The 19,389-nt window shown below is 38.9% G+C and overlaps 1 protein-coding gene across 13 annotated transcripts in view; it reads left to right on the top strand.

Moving 5' to 3' along the window:
• The first annotated feature begins 8 nt into the window (after positions 1–8).
• The window catches only part of PFKFB2 (6-phosphofructo-2-kinase/fructose-2,6-biphosphatase 2), a 42,397-nt gene continuing 23,016 nt past the window's right edge, over positions 9–19,389 (top strand). For 9 of the 13 annotated variants that reach the window (XM_020777914.3, XM_020777906.3, XM_020777905.3 and 6 more), the window contains exons 1-8: positions 25–1,022; positions 4,405–4,530; positions 6,886–6,982; positions 8,795–8,861; positions 11,067–11,141; positions 12,249–12,305; positions 14,926–15,050; positions 17,635–17,842. In XM_020777914.3, the coding sequence (XP_020633573.3) occupies positions 815–1,022; positions 4,405–4,530; positions 6,886–6,982; positions 8,795–8,861; positions 11,067–11,141; positions 12,249–12,305; positions 14,926–15,050; positions 17,635–17,842 (963 nt within the window). In that variant the 5' untranslated portion in view covers positions 25–814. The other 4 variants (XM_078391842.1, XM_072997234.2, XM_078391844.1 and 1 more) reach the window with 4 other exon arrangements.

The raw sequence follows: 19,389 nt of genomic DNA, 5'->3' as shown, positions 1-19,389 counted from the left end.
CTCGCTCTCGGTCTGGGAGGACGGCATCATCACCTGAACACCCACCTGCTAGGCAGCCTGGCCTCGCTGCAGCGCCTTTCCTTCACGGGACGACCGACCGGCTTCCCTCCCGCACTCACTAGGCGGGGGCTGCCTGTCCAGGCGGCGGGGACGGACGTCCTGGATTCTGGAGGTGCGTTTATTCTGCGTTTGTTGTCGAGAGGAAGGAAAGGTCGTTTCCTAAGCTCGGAGGACAGGTTTGGAACCTTCAGCTGCCGCTGGACCAGACGTTACTTGGGGGACGTTACTTCTTTGGTAACTACAACGGGGGTCCAAGAAACGTGACGTCTCGAACCTCTGTCCTGGGCTGACAGGTGCTTTACTCTGGGCAACGGTGTTCGCTGACATTCCTGGTTGCACAGGTGCTGAAATTCCTGGTATGGTGTGAGCTCGCCATGATAGTGCCCTCTGGCTTAAAAGAGTGCTTGGCGGTTAGATTTATGTATAAATGACAAGAGAGAAAATGAGGAGAAGGAAGCAAGTGCTAAATAAAGGAGGGTGACCTTTGTATAGGATGCAATTATCTGGCTGTCCCTTCACTGTAAAGCTTCCTTGAGGGGAGGGAGGGGGGGTGGAAGACACCTTTCTTGCTTTTCTCCTTCACCTCCTCTTTTGCAAACTATACCGTACTGAGAATTTCTTTCCTGGCTTGACCTTGACTAGCCACTTCCATGTGGTTTCCGTTTCTGTCTCCCACCCCCATTCTCCCTCTCCCCCCCCCCTTTCAGTCGCTGGCGGAAGGAGCAGGAACGTCACAGACAGATGGTTGCTGTGCATGCTATTTCTTTCTGCCAGAGGATTTCATAACACTCCTTTTTTTGTTCCACGTTTTTCTAGAAGAAGCCGGGTGATCCAAAAGTCAGGAGGTGTGTGCCTTGTAGCCATGTTGGGAGATGCAGTTCCATTCCCAGAACAGGTAAATGGCAGGAGTTGCAGCCAAGAAAGCAAATCTTCGCACCTGCGAGGCTCTGAGAAGAAATGCTGTGAGTATTTATGATTATTGTGTGCTGTTATTCAATGGGAAACAAATATTTGCTCTGGAACGCTATATAAATATAGAAACTCAAAGTATTTTTCCCCTTAGTTTGATGACAATATTAAACAGAATTTCCTCCCTGGATAATCTAACAATGTTATGAGACTGAATGATGGGTTAGAGGAACTGCTGGATAGCTCAGTGGTTTAGGCATCTGGTTGGGAGTGCAATTTCTCACAGTGCCTCGTTGATAGGGCTGGACGATCCATAGGGTCCCTTCCAGCTCAGCAATTCTATGATGATGATGATGATGATGAAGACCTGGATTCAAATTTTTCTCTTGCTATAAAACTCAGTGGTTGGTTTTTGACTATTTCATAGAGTGCTTCTAAGCATGAAAAAACACAAAACTGGGGGATAGAGTTGGGTAGAGAGAATCATGCATGCTTCCATGAGCACGAATGTTGGGATTAATGTACAAAATCAGCTTTGGATAGAAGTATTTTAAAAAATTCTCCTTATAGAATGAGCCATATGAAGGAATTATCACATAGTAGTATTGTGTAACATCTGTTTCTGCAGCTCCATTTTGGTTAGAACGGAAAAGCTCTTCTGCACTTCAAAAAGTTGTGTGATTTTAAGATATCTACCAAAACCCTTGCTATGTGCTGTGATATCCTACGTAGCTCTTAGGGGACGTTCTAAACTGGGAGAAGGGGTCATACAGTACTTTACTGATAATGAAACAGCTTCAGTAGCAGGATCCTTTGACCTATATTCTTCAGTACTTGTTATTTGTTCTAGATTCCTTTGGGGGGGAGTGAGGAGAGGAAATTAATGTGAATTCCAGTACTGTAGGTCAGTACTGTTATTTTCATCCAATACATTTTAAATCATATGCACACCTCTGCTGTGTGCAATCTGGTGACCACCCTATATTGATTGGTAGGGTCCATCACAGGTTAATATAAAATCTCAAGATTTTATATTACTTTTGTGGCTATGGTGTTAAACCTCTGCAGTATTCCTGTTTCAACATGTTTTTGCAACATTGTACTGGTATAATTTTATTTCAGTTGCATAGCATTTTTCCTATCTATTTCTTGAATATTTGCCATAGCACTGGCTTCTTTTAATTGTAGAGACATCCCTTTTTTTTAAGAATAGAGGTTTAACTAGACACTACATAGGAAATCTTTAAAAAGTCTTAGCAGGGGACTTAGCTATTAGAAGCTGATAGGCTGAGTTACAAAAAAGAGTGATACAGTAAATTTCTTAATCTTTTGAGGAAGATACCCACAAAAGTTGCTGCCATAGGAAGCAGAGGTGGGTGGGGATTTCTCTCCCATAGGTTGGGAAACCAGTTTAGGAAAGCCAGTTCTGAGGAAATGTCAAAAACAATACGAGAAATAGTTAAATGGCTTTCTCCTCCCCTTAGTTTGTCAGCTCAGGCTAGCAGTCCTCTGCAGTGGCTTTTTGTTTTTCAATAAGGTAAGGAAACATGCATCTCACCTGTCAATGTGCAGTTAGCTACTAGTTTTGTTAAGTCGTGCTAATGTAGTGCTTGACTTAAGGCCATTTCTCAGTGACATATGGGCAAATAATGAAGTAAAGGAGCTCATCATGGAAATCCTCACAACCGTGCCCACAAAGAGAGGCCCAAATAGGTGTGTATTCTTTTGTGTGTGTTTTTTATAAATGGTTTTATTATGTAAACGGTGTATCTTTTTTACTAATATATCTTTATAAGTTTTTATTGTTATATCTTTTAGTATTATGTAAGACTGGGTTAACAACCATAAATAAATACTTACTTTTGTGGTTTTTGTTTGTTTGTTTATTTGTTTATTCAATTTATACCCCGCCCATCTAAACCAAAGTCTACTCTAGGCGGCTAACAATAATACATACCAGTAAAAACAATATACAGTAATAAAATAAAGACTGCTGTTCCTAGAATTCTCCAAGAATTCTGAGAAGTGCAGCCCATAACCCCAAATCTGTACACCTGTAGGTCACCCTATCCCCAGAGAAGGTCTTTGAAGTTATTTATCTGCACCATTGCCTTCTATGACCTTCCTTCCTGTGGTTGCTTTGTAAAACAAGAGAAAGCTATGTGTGCTTCCTGGCAGTCATAATTCCTTGGAAGACGATCTCCATAGAAAGTAATTGACAGCAAGACTATAACTGCTAGGAAGCACGAGGGCATCTTTCTTTTCTTTGTAAATAGCTTGAAAGTCCTTCTCTACAAGGGCAAACCCTCCTTCTCTGCCTTCTTTTTTTTTACTACAACCTACTTTCTTTAACCTTGGGAAACCTTGTGAAATTATTAGTGACTTGCATTTGAGAAAAGAATTGATCTCCTTAGTTAAATGAGTAGGCTTTAGGAGATAAACTCGTTTCTAAAAGATCCAAATTAATTTTAGGTAAATCTACAATGAAGCAGTTTCTGGTTTCTCTTGCATGATACCTGGCAAAGATGGGTTTTGCCATACGATACCCATAAGATGCTGACAAATACAGGCTTAATCCTGGATCCTTTACAACAGGCGATGGCAATCTGAAACCCTTGGCTGATTTTCAAAGGTTTTCTGCAAGCAATTAGCTCTGACTTCTGGCAAGATTATTTTCTCCCTTCTCTGACTGGCCTCTAAATGAGAAGGAAGAGATAGAGGAAACGAAAGAAGAGGGTATCAAGAAGAAAAGGAGTGGCCGGTCAATTCTACAACCCTGTGTCAGCTTGCAACCCTACTCCCCTCACTGCAACATCCCCCAACAGGGGATTCCCAAAAGGAGTACCACCTGTAACATCAATCAATCAATCAATACATTTTAAAAAAATCCCCAACTCTTACTTGAGAATCTTGGCATTGATTCTTATGGGGGCTGAGATTTCTTGAAATAGTATCTGTCAATTTCCCAGCATTTGCGGAACCTTGGCATCCAATCACAGCCACAGTTGACATAAACCAAGTACAGATCTCTTGTCAGCAATCACAAAGTATTATTTCACTGAAAGGATACAGTGTCTTGTGTCTTACAGAACAATAGTAAAGCTTACATCACATGCAGCTTTCTCTATGACAAGCTTGGGAACAAATATTAGTAAGTTCCACATCTCTGAACAGAAAGAAATAAGTGTCTGGTTAGGTTTTTCACATCTCTGTGTACAGTATGTTCTGAGGGGAGCCTGACTTGATTTGTGTTCTCAGAAGGGATCCTTGAATATAACATTGTCCTCCTAACCTTGAGAAGACTGCAGCTTAATTAGGAAATATTTTTACCTTTGAATGATATACTCAGCTTGAGAGGCAGAGGGGGGGGAGTCATATTTCTTTTCTCCATCTTGTGGAAGCAACTGGGTTTTTTTGTCTCTACTTTCTTTACAGCATGGGCCTCCTATATGACTAATTCTCCTACTCTGATTGTAATGATTGGCCTTCCTGCAAGAGGCAAGACTTATGTATCCAAGAAACTAACTCGCTACCTCAACTGGATTGGAGTGCCTACAAAAGGTTTTGCATATTTTAATGTGCGGAATTTTGTTATTGCTAGTTGACTGAAATCCAGTTGTAAGTTGCAACTAGACTAGGCCCATTGAATCAGTAGGGATTTCATGAGTCAACTTCTCTGTACTTTCCATTGCTTCAATGGGCCAACACTAGTTGGAACCTACTACTGAATTTCCGCCACTGATAGAAATAAAGCACATGTTTCTGATGGTATGCATGATGGACAGTCTGGGGGAGGTGAATGTCTAGCCTACACAGTTCTGTTTTTGGACTGCAGTTTAATTTTTGGACTGAGTCATGGCCATGCTGGCTAGGGAAACTTGGAATGTTGTCACCCAAAAGAAGTAACTTTTCTAGGTCATTCTGTGGGCAGCTGAAAGAGGTGGCAGTATAAATCTTAGATTAATTCTCTTCCAGTTCACTGAGTATGACAAGAAGTTATTATCCTTTGACCTTGCCAAGAGATTAATAATTACTTTCAACCATTAAATTGTTACTGTGAACTGTTAAATTCACAGGCAAAACTTTCATTGTGTGGTTGCCCTGCCTTGTTCCATGGAATTTTACAAGATGATGTTGTTTTCTACTTCTAGTCCTTTCACTTTTTTCACTTCTGTTTCTATCTTTATTTTTCTTTCCATAAAAAGTGACTGATAGAGGAAAAAGTGGAATACCTGTACAAACCCTTCTGTCTGGTAATTCTGGGAGTCCTTTGATTGGAAGGACCTTAATCCTTGTTAGATAATGATAATGTGACAATGTTTGCCATTGGTTGTTGCGGGTTTTTCAGGCTCTTTGGCCGTGTTCTGAAGGTTGTTCTTCCTAACGTTTTGCCAGTCTCTGTGGCCGGCATCTTCAGAGGACAGCACTCTGTGCTCTCTGTCCTCTGAAGATGCTGGCCACAGAGACTGGTGAAACATTAGGAAGAACAACCTTCATAACATGGCCAAAGAGCCCGAAAAACCCACAACAACCATTAGATCCCAGCCATGAAAGCCTTTGCGAATACAATGTTTGTCATTATTGACAACAATATTGCAGAATACAGAAAGTTGTTTCAGTGATATGTGAGAAATAAAATTTGGACTTTCTGATTAGTGTCAAATTTAGCTCTTTCATTGTGATATCCTCAACATTTTATATGGCTGAGAACCCTAGTAAAGTCAGCAGCATCTGCAAAGTTATAGTTTAGTTGGCTTTGCTTCATCTCCCCACTTGGAAAATGAAAGTAACAAGATTTTCTTACCTTATTTATTGGCTTGTAATGGTCAGAACTGACTTGACAGCACAAAATTATTATTGCAAATGGTCAAAACCCTAGCAGAGGCATATATATAACAGTAATGTTAGTGCTCAGATTACTTGCTTAATTAATTGACTTTTTAAAAATTTCATAATCTACTTCGCTAAATGTGTTTGTCGGGTATGGGAGCCCTCCAGATGTTGTCGGGCTGTAACTTCTGTGAGCCCTGGCTGGCATACCAAATGATGAAAGATTGTAGGAATCAAAGTTCAACAGGAGCCAGTGGGCTACATGATCTCCATTCCAAATGTAGTATTTCAATGCACAGTATTGTACTTGTGATTTCCAACACTCTAAGGCTGTAATTCAGAATTCATATTCCATTTGCTTTAGAGCAGCTACAGTATGCTTATTTCAATAGGGCTCTTGCCACATACTGTGAGTTGTGTAGATTTCAAATTACAGCATTGATTGATGGAATTCAATAAGATCTTAGGGCATAAACCAGGCCAAAGATGTTTTTCAGTTGCATCAACATCAGAGGGCAGTTAAACACGCTCTCAATGTTCTCCCACAGAAACCAGTTTGCTTACAACACTTATCTTTGTCTGGATTGAACTCGGCATGTATATACACTGTGGGGTAGGTCATGTTTATGCCCATTTTACAGATGGGACCCTGAAGCCAAAAGAGTGGCATGACCAAGGAGACACAATGATTCCTTGGCAAAAATGAGATACCAACCCATGCTCCCCATTTCGCTTTAAATGCTGTATCCACTAAACGTATGTGACTCTTTGTAGTCTCTAAATGGCCAGACCGGATCCCTGTTTGTAGACTAAAATGAGGTTCGCAGAAATCAGTTATTTAGCTCCAAATGCTAAAGAATATGCTGGCAACACATGATACAACACCAACATATTTCTTATAAAGTTCTAATAAAAATCAGTGTGATTTAGATATGAGTAGCTGTACTTAAAATGAAGACCACTTGTTAATTTTTATTTTTTATTAGCAAAATACATCAGGGCAAGTTACTCATTACCTCTTAGCTCAAGGAGGTATTGTTTATTGTGGAATGTTGCTAACTGATTTTATGAAATTGTTTTCTGAAGTTTTTAATTTAGGAGTGTATCGTCGTGAAGCAGTAAAATCATACCAGTCATACGATTTCTTCAGACATGATAACGAGGAAGCCATGAGGATTCGGAAGTAGGTCAACAAATATTATTTCATATTAGTTTTCAATAAATAACAGTTATCAGTTTTCAAATACACTAAAACCTTGAACATGATGAGAACTGCTGTCCTGTGTACTCTTTTCTTGTAAGTAAGCTACAGTCACCACAATGGATTAATTTTTGAGTAAACATGCCTAGAATGGCAGTTGATGTTTTAATCCTTGCAATATAATTGTACATGCTTACTCAGAGCCCCAGTGACTACTTTATTTATTTTGTAATTGACTGGATTTCTTCCTTGACTTTCTCCCAAAATATGGTACTGAAGCTGCTGAACAAGGTTAAAATCAGGTAATACAGTAGGATCGCCTTATCCACATGATCAGTGTCCACTGATTCACTTTTCCATGGTCTGAAAACATTAAATATACTGTATTTTTCTGTGTATAAGACACCCCCATGTATAAGACGCCCCCCACTTTTCTAACCCAAGATTAAGAAATCTAAGTGGGGCTTAGCAGATGTAGGGTAAAAAGGATCAAAGTGCTGCAGGATGGCTTTGATCCCTGCTTTCTCCCTTTGTGCTAAGCCCCGCATGGCTTAGCAAAAGGAAGGGGAAAGGGATCAAAGCAATTCCATGACTGCACAGTCATTTTGATCCCTTTCCCCCTTATACAGCCACGGGATTGCTTTGATCCTTCCCCCCTCCTTTTGCTGAGCCCCATGGGACTTAGCAAGCAGAGAGGAAAGCAGGGATCAAAGTGATCCTGCAGCACTTTGATCCCTGCCTTCCTTTTGCTAAGGCTTAGCAAGTGGAGGGGAAAGCAGGGATCAAAGCCCTGCAGGATCACTTTGATCCCTTCTTTCCCCTCCACTTGTTTTTTTCTCCTCAGCTTACTTCTGTGTATAAGATGACCTTCAATTTTTAGTCTAAAGGTTCTAGACAAAAGTATAGTCTTATACATGGAAAAATACGGTAAATTTCCAAAAATAAGGTTACCAGAACTGACCACTAGAAGGAACCAGAGACTGTGCTGTGTACAGTGTTCACTATGAAAATATCATTCACTATAATCTGTGTTTTTCAACATCTGCAAGGGGCTTGGAACCAGTTTCCCGCAGACATGGGGGTACTACTGTACAATCAAAACATGAAACAAGTTAAAATAACCACCATTAAAAGAAGGAATAGGAGCCATCCCAGCTTAATTGCAAAAAGTTTTCATGGGGGGAAAATGAATTGTGACTGGTAACCACTGGTAGCCTTCTCTGGATTTGTCTGATCCTCATTTAAATGCCCATCATAGCATTTTCTGTTAATAAATTATATACTGAAGTACGTGAACCTGGGTCTCTCATGTCCTAGTATGAGACTGTAATCCATGCCCTGCATGGTGAGGTTAAATTCCACAGTTTAGACGTTATGCAAAGGTGTACTTTGTCTTGTCTGTCCTGAATCTCTCCCCACTCATCTTCGTTGGATTACCTGTATTTGAGTATTAAGAGAGGTAGAGTAGAGAGGTTCTTCCAGTCCACTCTCTACAATCATAGCTCAATTATTTCCCCAAATTTCCATCATGTTTACACTTTGAACTTCTTTTGCCATTTTTATGCCCATTCTCCTAGTTTGCATATGTCATTTTGGAGCTGTTGACATTCTGTCAGATTCGACACAAACTGGATTTTAGTGTGGGTAGGTATTAAAAGGGGATCTTGTTAAAGAAACAAGAACAAGCATACAGCTGTAAACTATATTTTACTGAGTTATTCTTTCAAATGGTTTTACCTTCTAAAGTGCTTTCCAACAAATGTTACATTTTTTAAAAAAAAATTTTTTTTGCAGACATTGTGCATTGGTTGCCCTTCAAGATGTAAAAGTTTATCTCATGGAGGAATCTGGCCAGATTGCTGTGAGTACACAGTAGGTTGTTGGTTGAGTTGGTGGTCGGGAGAACTCCCAGCAGCATCATAATCTGACTCCAAACAGGGAGGAACAGTGGCAGTAACGCTGTACAAATATATGATAAATGTATTTAATGTTAACTCATTTCTTAATGTTCCTAAGCGTATGTTTGAGTTATACCCAATTTCTTGTTAGAGAAGAATGTGATAAAAGGTAGATAGAAGACTTTTCTTGTCTGTGTTCAGAGCTTGACCCAGGTTTAATATATGAAGAGCCCTGATGGATCAGGCCCATCTACTCCAGCTTCCTGTATCTCACAGTGGCCCCACCAGATGCCTCTGGGAGCACACGAGACAACTAGATACCTGTCTCCTGATACCCCTCCCCTGCATCTGGCATTTTGAGGTACCTTCCTTTTAAGCCTGGAGATTATAGATCCCCATCATGGCTTGTAACTTGCGATGGATTTTTCCTCCAGAAATCTATCCAATCCCCTTTTAAAGGCATGTGGGCCAGATGCTATCACCATATCCTGTGGCAAGGAGTTCCACAGACTAACATCACGCTGGGTAAGGAAATGGTTTCTTTTGTTTTTACTCTCACAACACTCAATTGGAGTGTATGTCCCCTGGTTCTGGTATTGCATGAGAGGGAAAAGAGCTTCCCTCTATCCACTTTATCCATCCCCTGCATAATTTTATACATCTCGGTCATGTCACCCCTCATGCGCCTTTCCTCTAGACTAAAGAGCCCCAAATGCTGTAGCCTTTCCTCATAAGGGAGGTGCCCCAGCGCAGTCATTATTTTAGTCACTCTCTTCTGCACCTTTGGGGTGGTCTGTGGACAGAAATGGTGTTTGATAAACCTTATCTTCCATTGGTAGATCCTGATAACATTATCAAAATATTGGTAGCCAGTTGGGCCTTGTCACTTTTTATATTTTTCCCAGTGATGTGGGGTGATGCTATAGCTACTCAGATTAACTTGGTGCACTGGGCCAATGTTTTTAAAAATGGCAGTAGGGAGGCATCAGCAGTTGGTGTTATTTTAGTAAGTAACTATGAATGTCTGCAACTCCCTGTTCCTCAGAGTGCAGGACTGTTGAGGTCTCTGAGGAGATCATGTAATGTAAATTATTTGCACATATTTTTGCTACAAATTGAAAGTTCTGTCATATGGTATCTTAAGCGGAGAATTCTTAGTTTTGACTACTAAAAAGACTGTAAACATGAGTTAGTGTGAAACAGAATTTGGCAACGTTCTGTGTTTTGTAGGAATGTTTCTATTGGATATAAGGCACCCCAGGTTCTTGGAGATGTGACAAATACCAATGCAGTAAATAAATAAAAATGAAGTGATTTTGATTGTGATTCAAGGCTTACTGTTTCATGCATATTTTTCACTTCTATATGCATGAATGAGGAAGGTGGGCATCTGTGTATTTAAAATGTAAAAGCCCAATTGCTTCAAATTTATGAATCACCCATTTGGGTTATGTGGCAAGTAATCCAAACTCCAAGGAGGATGAATAAATTAGCGTCAATCTGCTGCTGCAAGTTACACCGTTACCCTTCTACCTGTGTAGCTATGCAACAGGAGTTTGGCTAGAGCCCTAAGTCCAATTGAATTATTTGCAATTTAGTAAACAATTATACTTTGATTTGGGCTTGAGTACCATATTATAAAATCAGTTGTTGACTCAAGAAAGGAAGCAACAGCCTTTAGTTTATAAGAAATGAACTGGGCTCTTAATGATGGGACTTCTCGAGGTCATTAATTCGTAAGGTCACCATACGTTGACTAGGTAGCACATTACAACTGCATATGAAGAGCTAAGGTTTAAAATTATCTAAGTATTCTATTTTATGGTGGTTGTGGGTTTTTTGGGGCTCTTTAGCCATGTTCTGAAGGTTGTTCTTCCTAACGTTTCACCAGTCTCTGTGGCCGGCATCTTCAGAGGAGAGCACAACAACCCACAACAACCATTAGATCCCAGCCGTGAAAGCCTTCGCGAATACATATTCTATTTTAGCCATATAATATGTTTTATGAGCTGGTCACCAACCGTAATAAATAAATTCATTCATTTGTCTAAGCATTGTAGCCCAGAAATTCTAATTGCCCTAGGCAATCCAATTTCCACAGGCCATTCTGGAAATTGCAACTATTCTTATTTAACATCACAAACCTCTCACTTCTTCTTTCTGTTTAGGTCTTTGATGCAACCAATACAACTCGAGAGAGGCGAGACATGATTTTAAATTTTGCTAAAGAAAATTCCTTTAAGGTGACTGTTTCATTGCAACTTTGCCCCAGTGCATTGGAAATGAATCTTCATGCTCTCAGTCCATGCTGGAGCAGGAAATTGTCATATGAAACTATAGTGCCTTACTAGAAACCAGACATGTCATTGTGGATTCCTGTAGTTAAGCAAAACAGCTGTGCTGGTCATTCAGTATAATCCATTCTCTTAATCTATGTAAAGAAGGGCCTTTAGCCCATTTAGATCTCCCATGTGTGTTTGTAGCTGCTCATTTTACCTCACGTAGTCAGATGTGTGGAGGCAGCAGAGGGACTTTTAAGTGGAAACAGACTGAACTTTTTCTAAAATGCTTCCAGTGCTTTCCAGTTCAGCAATAAACTACTTCTTTGACTGCGTGAGAAGCTTTAATGGAAACATATCCTAGATTTCCTGCTTTGAGTTACTACTAATTGGAAAGCATTAATTATTTCTTAATTAAGATTTAAGCTGACTGGATAGTTCAGTGATTTAGGTATCTGCCTGTGGAGCCAGAGGTTGGGAGTTCAGTTCCCCACCGTGCATCCCAGCGGAAAGCTAGCCTATGTGGCCTTGGGCAGGCTGCACAGTCCCAGGATGCCCTCAGAAGAAGGGAATGGTAAAACCCCTTCCAAGTACTCTCTATCTAGAAAACTCTGAGAAAGGGTTGTCATAAGTCAGAACTGACTTCACAGCACATTTGCTCATTATTGAATCAATAACATATTATTCCTACATTAGGTTTTTTAAGAGTCTAGATGCAAAATATGAATGTAAGTGTTTGAAATAGTGAGTTTTAGAATATAAAAATGGTCAGCATTGCTGTAGAGTAGTGGTCCCCAACTTTAGGTCCCCAGGTGTTCTTGGACTAAAAGTCCCAGAAACTCGCCACTAGGTGTGCTGGCCAGGATTTCTGGAAGCTGGGGACCCTGTTGCAGAGAAACCTTTCCCAACATGACGCTGCCCATATGTTTTGAATTCCAGCTCCCATCAGCATCAACCAGCATGGCATATATTTTGGATTGTAGTCCAAAACATCTGGAGAACACTGTATCAGGGATGGCTGCTGTAAGAGAGCTACATTTTCTGAAGCACAATCTCTCTCTTTTTTTGCAGGTCTTTTTTGTGGAGTCTGTCTGTGATGATCCAGAGGTCATTGCTGCTAATATACTGGTTAGTTCTGAACATCCTGAAAGACTGGGTGCCTAATATTATGCTGTAATAAACTCACAACAATTAAAATAGCTGCCATGACTTTATTGGTACTAGAGATACACTACTGTTTTGGTAATATTTTTTTAAAACCCAGTGCTCTATTTATTTCTAGGCTTGTCACTTTTATACAAATGAGTTTATGTTAGGGAAATGCTGTAGTTAAACGTAGAGCAAGTTTTCAATGAAAATGGTCACACATTTACTTCATCACAGCTGCAGGAAATACTAGAATACTGAAGAGCAGGCAAAGACCTTTCTCTTCAGGCAAGCTGTACCTCAGTAAACTAGATATGTGTGTGTGATTTTTAGCTAGATTGTTATGCATTACTGCTTTGACTGGATTTTTAGTATTATGTTTTCCATTTTTGTGTTTTCCATTTCTCAGAGTGACTTTTTTGCATGCTTACTGATCTTTGCCTTAATATTGCCTGTTAATGATGTAAGATGCCTCCTTATTTATTGTTCGTAGTTTTAAATATTGTCTTTTAATGATGTTAACCACTGTTGTATACTCATTGTTTTCAGCTTTAAATATTGTCTTTCATTGTTGTAAGCCTCCTTGAGTCCTTTTCAATGAGAAAGGCAGAGTAAAAATATTTAAAATAAAATAAAATGAATGAATGAATGAATAGAAAAGATCAGTCAAAACTTTGGAAAACTCATATAGTCAGAGGAGAGAGTACTAAACTAGATAGTGTTGGGCTGAAGTGTTTGATCCCATAACTTTCATGACTTGAAAGGCTGAGAGGGGTCCCCTAACTTTCAGTGTGGTTTGATATGCTAACTTCCCAAAACAGTTTGTGGGGAGAGTGACCGTAAATGATAAAGTGACTGGATTTATTAGTTTTTCTTTTAATTTTCAAGGGGGGGAGCTTTGCCACTGGTGCAAGTGGCAAATATGGCTGTCCTCAGTGATATACCCTCCTAATTTGGGACAGAATGCCTTAAATGCTGGCCTTAATGTCCAACTATACATATATATGCCCCCCCTCAATTGTGCATCATTTACATCTCCTATTATGTAAGGTATATTTTTCTGCATATAGCTGTTGGTGTTGCAATAACATCTGAAAAGAACAACCCTCAACAACCTCTTTTAAGTCACACTTGGGGTGCCACCAACAAATGAATAGAGGCTCAAATTTGTGTTATTGGAGAGATTTTTATTTTTATGTTGGCCCCAGCTCCCAAGTCATGGTGCAGCTTTCCCAGCAAAATATCTTGGCCATCTTTCACTGTGATAACTTCAGCGACATGCTAAGCTGTCCACTGAGGCTTCACACATAATGAACCAATTAGTTTGAAAATCTGTGTGTTTAATTTTCGGCTGCTGTGAGTTTTGTTCAGAGCTTCGAAATTACTTTTGAAAGGTAAAGTTCGAATTCCAAGTGTCCTCACTCTCCCAAACGGTTGGTTATTGTTCCAGTTCCAAATTTTAAAAAGTGTTTGCTTTCCTGAATATCTTAGTAGTTTAGGTCTCTGGACTGTGGAGCCAGAGTTTGGGAGTTCAATTCTCCACCGTGCCTCCTTGACAGGAGCAGGACCTAATGATCCATCAGGTCCCTTCCAGCTCTGTAGTTCTAACATTACTTAATTCATCAGCTGTTTCTTACAAATAGTATCTGTTTCTTAGTGTCCTCTTTTTCTAAATATCTAAATACTACTAAAACTCACCTATAGTAGAAAGCACATATTCTGTCTGTTTTATAAGAGCTTGAGCACTCACAAGAACATTGCATAAGGCAATAGCAGAAGTTATAGTACAGACCAGCCTTTGAAGCATGTGCTGTTCCTCCTCCATCATTCCCTGGTGATCACACACTTGGAGCTATAAAAGCACATACTACAGTTGCATTGTGAACTGAGTGAAATTATTGCTTATTCATTAACTGATGCAAGGTAATATAGTCGTAGCTTCTTCAATAGAAACAGGAATGAATAACTAGTAATGAATTATTTGTAATTGGTTACTTTTAACCTCTACTGGTAACATTTTCAGTTGTATTTATGTGTATTGTTTTATGTTGCATTTTATTTTGAAATAATATTTACAGTAGTTTATTTAACGTGTACCACGCCCCGCTGTAAAAATTAGGCAGTACTGAGGACCATTAGTTACAGATTCAGTCCTTGAAGAAAGTCACTAGTATTTGTTCAGGCATCAGTACTAAAGGCAAATAGATTTATTTACATAAATTATGTAAGCATTTGGAAGGTAATTCAAAGCTTTTAGATTATTGACCTCTTGGAACATATTTTTGTGTAATGTTTGTATTGCAAAAAAATTTCATGCAAAGGTAAAAGAAAGGGCAGCTCAGTTCATCTCTCTGTATGAAATGTTAATTTCGTGTTGTTGTTTTTCTTTCTTTGCCAGAAGGAGATTTGCCAATTAGATTTACATAGGATCTGTTCACTCTAAAGCACAAGAAAAATATAACTAGTGTTTATTTCTCAACGTGCATGAATCTCTTTCAACTGCGGTGAATTCAGTTTGCATTTAGTTAACCTTTTGCACATTATTGGAAGTCAGGGAAAATTCTTTCTTAAGTTTTCAAAGGCTCTTTCTTGGTATCATCAGGAAGTAAAAGTCTCCAGCCCCGACTACCCTGAGAGAAACCGAGAGAATGTGATGGATGACTTCTTGAAGCGAATAGAGTGTTACAAAGTCACCTATCAGCCTCTTGATCCAGTTGATTATGACAAGTAAGATATCCTTCTGGAAATTTCATGTCAAAGAATCAGGCTGGTGTTGGTGTATGAAAAGGGTTTGAAGTGAATCCTTCTCATCTCTATTAGAACACCTCTGTTCCCTAAGTATTCTGAAAGCCCTATACATTCCTGAATGGGATGGCATGTGAGGCAGAGAAATGATGTGTGTATGCATGCTGAAGATTGAGCAGGAGCATCTTGCATGGCAGCAGGAAGAGAGGAGACAAGAAATCAATTGAAAAGGAAACTATGACCTTGAGTTTACTGTGCAGGGTTGTTGATGTACTATTTGGAGGTCACTGATTCATAAGGTGGCCGTACATGACTTAACAATACCTAACACTAATAACAACAATAACACCCTTCATGAGGAGAACTAGAAAGAAGGGGCCTCTGTGTAATGTTCAGTGACTCACACTGCCTTCTCTGTTCCTCATTCCTCTGTTCCTCAGGAGGGTATCCTTATAGTCCCCAACTCCTCAGAAGCATGTGGGATAACAGAGTGACCTCCAACCCCCTCCCCCCCAATACTTAATTTTTTCCACTGGAAAGTGTCTAGATGGGAATAATATGTGTGGGAAGAGAAATGGCTCAAAGGAGTGAAGCAAATGTGATCATACTTAATTGTTTCCAGAAAGATACTTTGTGAAAGACAGGAAACTATGAATGTGGTAATAAAGTAAGATGGAGAGTGAGTTAAATTTCCTTCTTACCCACTTATTTGGAACAATGGAAGTCACTGTGAACAGGAGAAACAGCATTATGCCAAGATCCATTTTGTTCCATGACACTGCTCAAAGATTCCTGCCAGCTTTTTAGCAGTACATGGACCTATCCATAGATGCAAACTTGCCTACTGGTCCACAGAAATTGCTTTGTAGTTGTATTAGTCTATTTACTGTGTAAACTGCTCCTATATGGAAAAATAGCGATGTTGCCAAATTTTGTAATTGCCTGATTCAGAATATGAATTTGTCCAGTGGCCCATGGAGACTTGCAAGTAGGGCAGCCATTTGGGAGGTGCTCAGAGGGAATGCACAGCACATCGTGCTCATCTCTAGTCAAAATGTCATATTGTGATGATAATAGGGTAACCAGAAATGAACAGAAAATATGGAAAGGCACACAAAAATATACAACTTTTGGTAACATATCTTTATGGGACAACCAACAACTAAAACAGAATTGTGCTCAAACTGGATGGATACAGTTTTGAGTTTGTTGTGGGAGATTTATATGGTGCAAGATGGAGGGACCTATAATTTCAGATTTTCCAGTCCTTCAGATTGATTTGAACTGGCCTTCCCCCACCTCCATTTCCTCTTTCTTTCCCCCAACTACACAGTTTGCTTTCAATGTCTCACATGATGCAAGAAAACTGTTCACAAAAGTTTCTGGATTTTTTGGATGCTCTTGTGCATATTCTGTACAACCTGTCACCTCACTATCATGCCAGCGTGGCTTACGTTTATTTGCTTGTAGCCATAGTTCAGACAATCCTATGCTAAGCAAAAAGCAAACAACCTGAAGGATGTCTTTAAAGGCTCAAGAGGTCTTTGAGAAACTCTTTACATATTGAATGTACTTCAGATTGATTCACCAGTCATTGGTTGTAAATGAATTCTGTATTTGTACAGCAATTTGCAGCCCCATGTTTTAAAATAAGATACTTCCTTGGTTTATTTTTTGTTTCATGTCTATATATCCTTGGTGAGGATATTTACTCTTTTGTACAGTGTCATGCTGAACATAAACAACAGACAGAATCATTTGCAATAATCATTAAAACTTGTTTCTGCCCAGTATCTATTTATGATCAAAAGTGACAGGGAGTCAATGCACAAGAAAAGAACAAGCCTGGCCAGCATAAAAACAAGAATGGCAGATGATATTAATTTATATTTATTTTATTTATTTATTGGACTTATATACCGCCCCATAGCGCTACAAGCACTCTCCGGGGTTAATCAGGGGTTGATCACGGATCTGTATACATTCTTTGATCTCTCATCACTTCATAGTGCTACACTATATGTGTGTACTTGCTGATTTGAAACCTGTGATATTTGGCTTTGTATCTGATAACATCAATTCTATATATGTAGTAGATTTAGACACCTTCATGCATATGGAGGGAGTATCATGCAAATAATAGGTGTGCCGGATTTCAGTGCAAGTAACATGTGACAGGACTTCTGTTTTAGATTATTGGTACATGTAAATCATCAGTTGATTCTGCAGCCAATAAATGATGAACTTGAAACCGCAAGTCAGGCCTTAGCTCTCCATCTTCATATGCAACCCTTAGGTCATAATTTTCATCTACATTTTAGTAGCAGGAGTTGGAAGATATTTCAGTTCAAATGCACTTTTTCATGGCTCCACATACAGTAGCATAGATTTCTTGTTTACACTCTGCATAGCACTGATTGTCAAATGATTAAATTCAGTTCTTTCATGATATGGTCTAAGTGAATAATGTGTAAAAGGACTTGGGGATTATAAAACGTGTACAGAAGAATAACTCATGGATGTCATAATCTGATACCCAATGTTTCTGGTATTTTCTTAATTCCAGAGATCTTTCTTTCATTAAAGTGATCAACGTAGGGCAACGCTTTCTTGTCAACCGTGTCCAGGATTACATTCAAAGTAAAATCGTCTATTATCTCATGAATATCCATGTTCAGCCACGCACCATCTATCTTTGTAGACATGGTGAGAGTGAGTGCAACCTTGTCAGCAAGATTGGTGGGGATTCAGGTCTATCACCTCGTGGAAAGCAGGTACAGTCTTAATATAAGGTTTGTCGCTGTGCCTGCATTCGCTTATTAGGAACAAAAGTGAGTTCTGTCTCAGATGTTTTTCTATTATTCAGTTTTAGTTACACCAAAGAGCAGAAGTACACAGGTGCAAAAAGTTAAAAGCCTGAATCTAGTTGGTAGTTTCAACTAAAATAGACCCAAATGAATCATTAAGTCTACATAAGTGTTGGCTCACCATTTAGTAGTTGATTCAGTGATGCTACTTTACTTGGGACTAGCAATTGGATTTTGTGACGCTATGATCAAAGAGCAACTCTCATCTTATTATAAACAGTATAATTTATAATACTGTTTAAGGCATGTGCTTACATAGCAGTTACAAAGCTTACTTTTATGTCCAGCCTAAAATAAAAGTGAATTTTTTTCTTCCTTTCCATTTCCTCTTCTGTCAAATTCCACCTCCTTGCTAGTGCTGGTTTTACTTTTGAGCACCATATATATCATTACAAATTTAGGGTAAAATGTTTATTCTAAATTTGTGCCATATGCCAGGATTCTTACTGGTGGAATTAATCATTTATTAACTAGTATTTGGAAAGCACTTGAACATTTTTTCATCATCGTATTAATTAAAAATGACGCTAGTAAAATATCAATGTTTTCATTAAAAGTCTGAGTGATCATGAGAACATATGAATTTAGAAATTCACTATTCACATTGGAAAGGTTCTTGAACATGAATCAAGAACTTAATATTCTTCTTGCTGTTGTTCCTCTCCTACCAGAAATTGGACAACATGATGGTTATTCTTTGAATGCAGCTACTCTGAACAATGATGTAGTGTTGCATCCGAACAAGTTACTAAAAGTTTTCAGTCCAATAGGTTTTTCTCTTTCCTGCACTTCTTTTTTTCCTTTTATTTTATCTTGAATGATTAACTATAAGAATTTTTGCATTTCATTTCTTATTAAGTGATCAAAATATTCCAGCTTTTCATGATTTCTTGATTGTTATTCAGTTGTCTTAGTTTGTTCATTGGTCCAAGATTTAAAAAAAGGTTGGCATAGAGAGACAAATCTACATTTTAGATGCCTCTGCCTTCTCATAATAGCTGGTATACAATACACATTCCCAAAAACAATTTTAAATTGTGTGGCATATTGAATTGTTGACTATTTTGACTTTCATTGCATGGCTATGAATACACTGTTTATTCAATCTATTTCCTTATATTTACCAACATATTCCACACATACACTTTGGATCTTTTAACTGCATTATTTGGGCTGCTTCCATTTCCTCATGACTAGGAAGTTGTTTTCTTTACATTCATTTTTTAATGTGCTCATTAAGTTTGTCAAGTAACATTTGTGAATCATCTGAACTGTCAGTAATAATGTGTGCTGTATGTATCAGATGTTTTTGATAGTATCTTCATTGACAATAATACCATCTTGTTGATAACAGCTTCATTGACAAGAATGCCATCATTTCCATCTGCAAGTGCTTCCCTAAAGTTACAATTGGAGTGCAAATTGTTGTTGTTGTTCCTCTCCTACCAGTGATC

Source organism: Pogona vitticeps, chromosome 4 (assembly GCF_051106095.1).
Source record: "Pogona vitticeps strain Pit_001003342236 chromosome 4, PviZW2.1, whole genome shotgun sequence".
NCBI lineage: Eukaryota > Metazoa > Chordata > Lepidosauria > Squamata > Agamidae > Pogona > Pogona vitticeps.
Note: the sequence above shows the minus strand (reverse complement) of the source record. Positions and strands in the feature narration are given on the sequence as shown.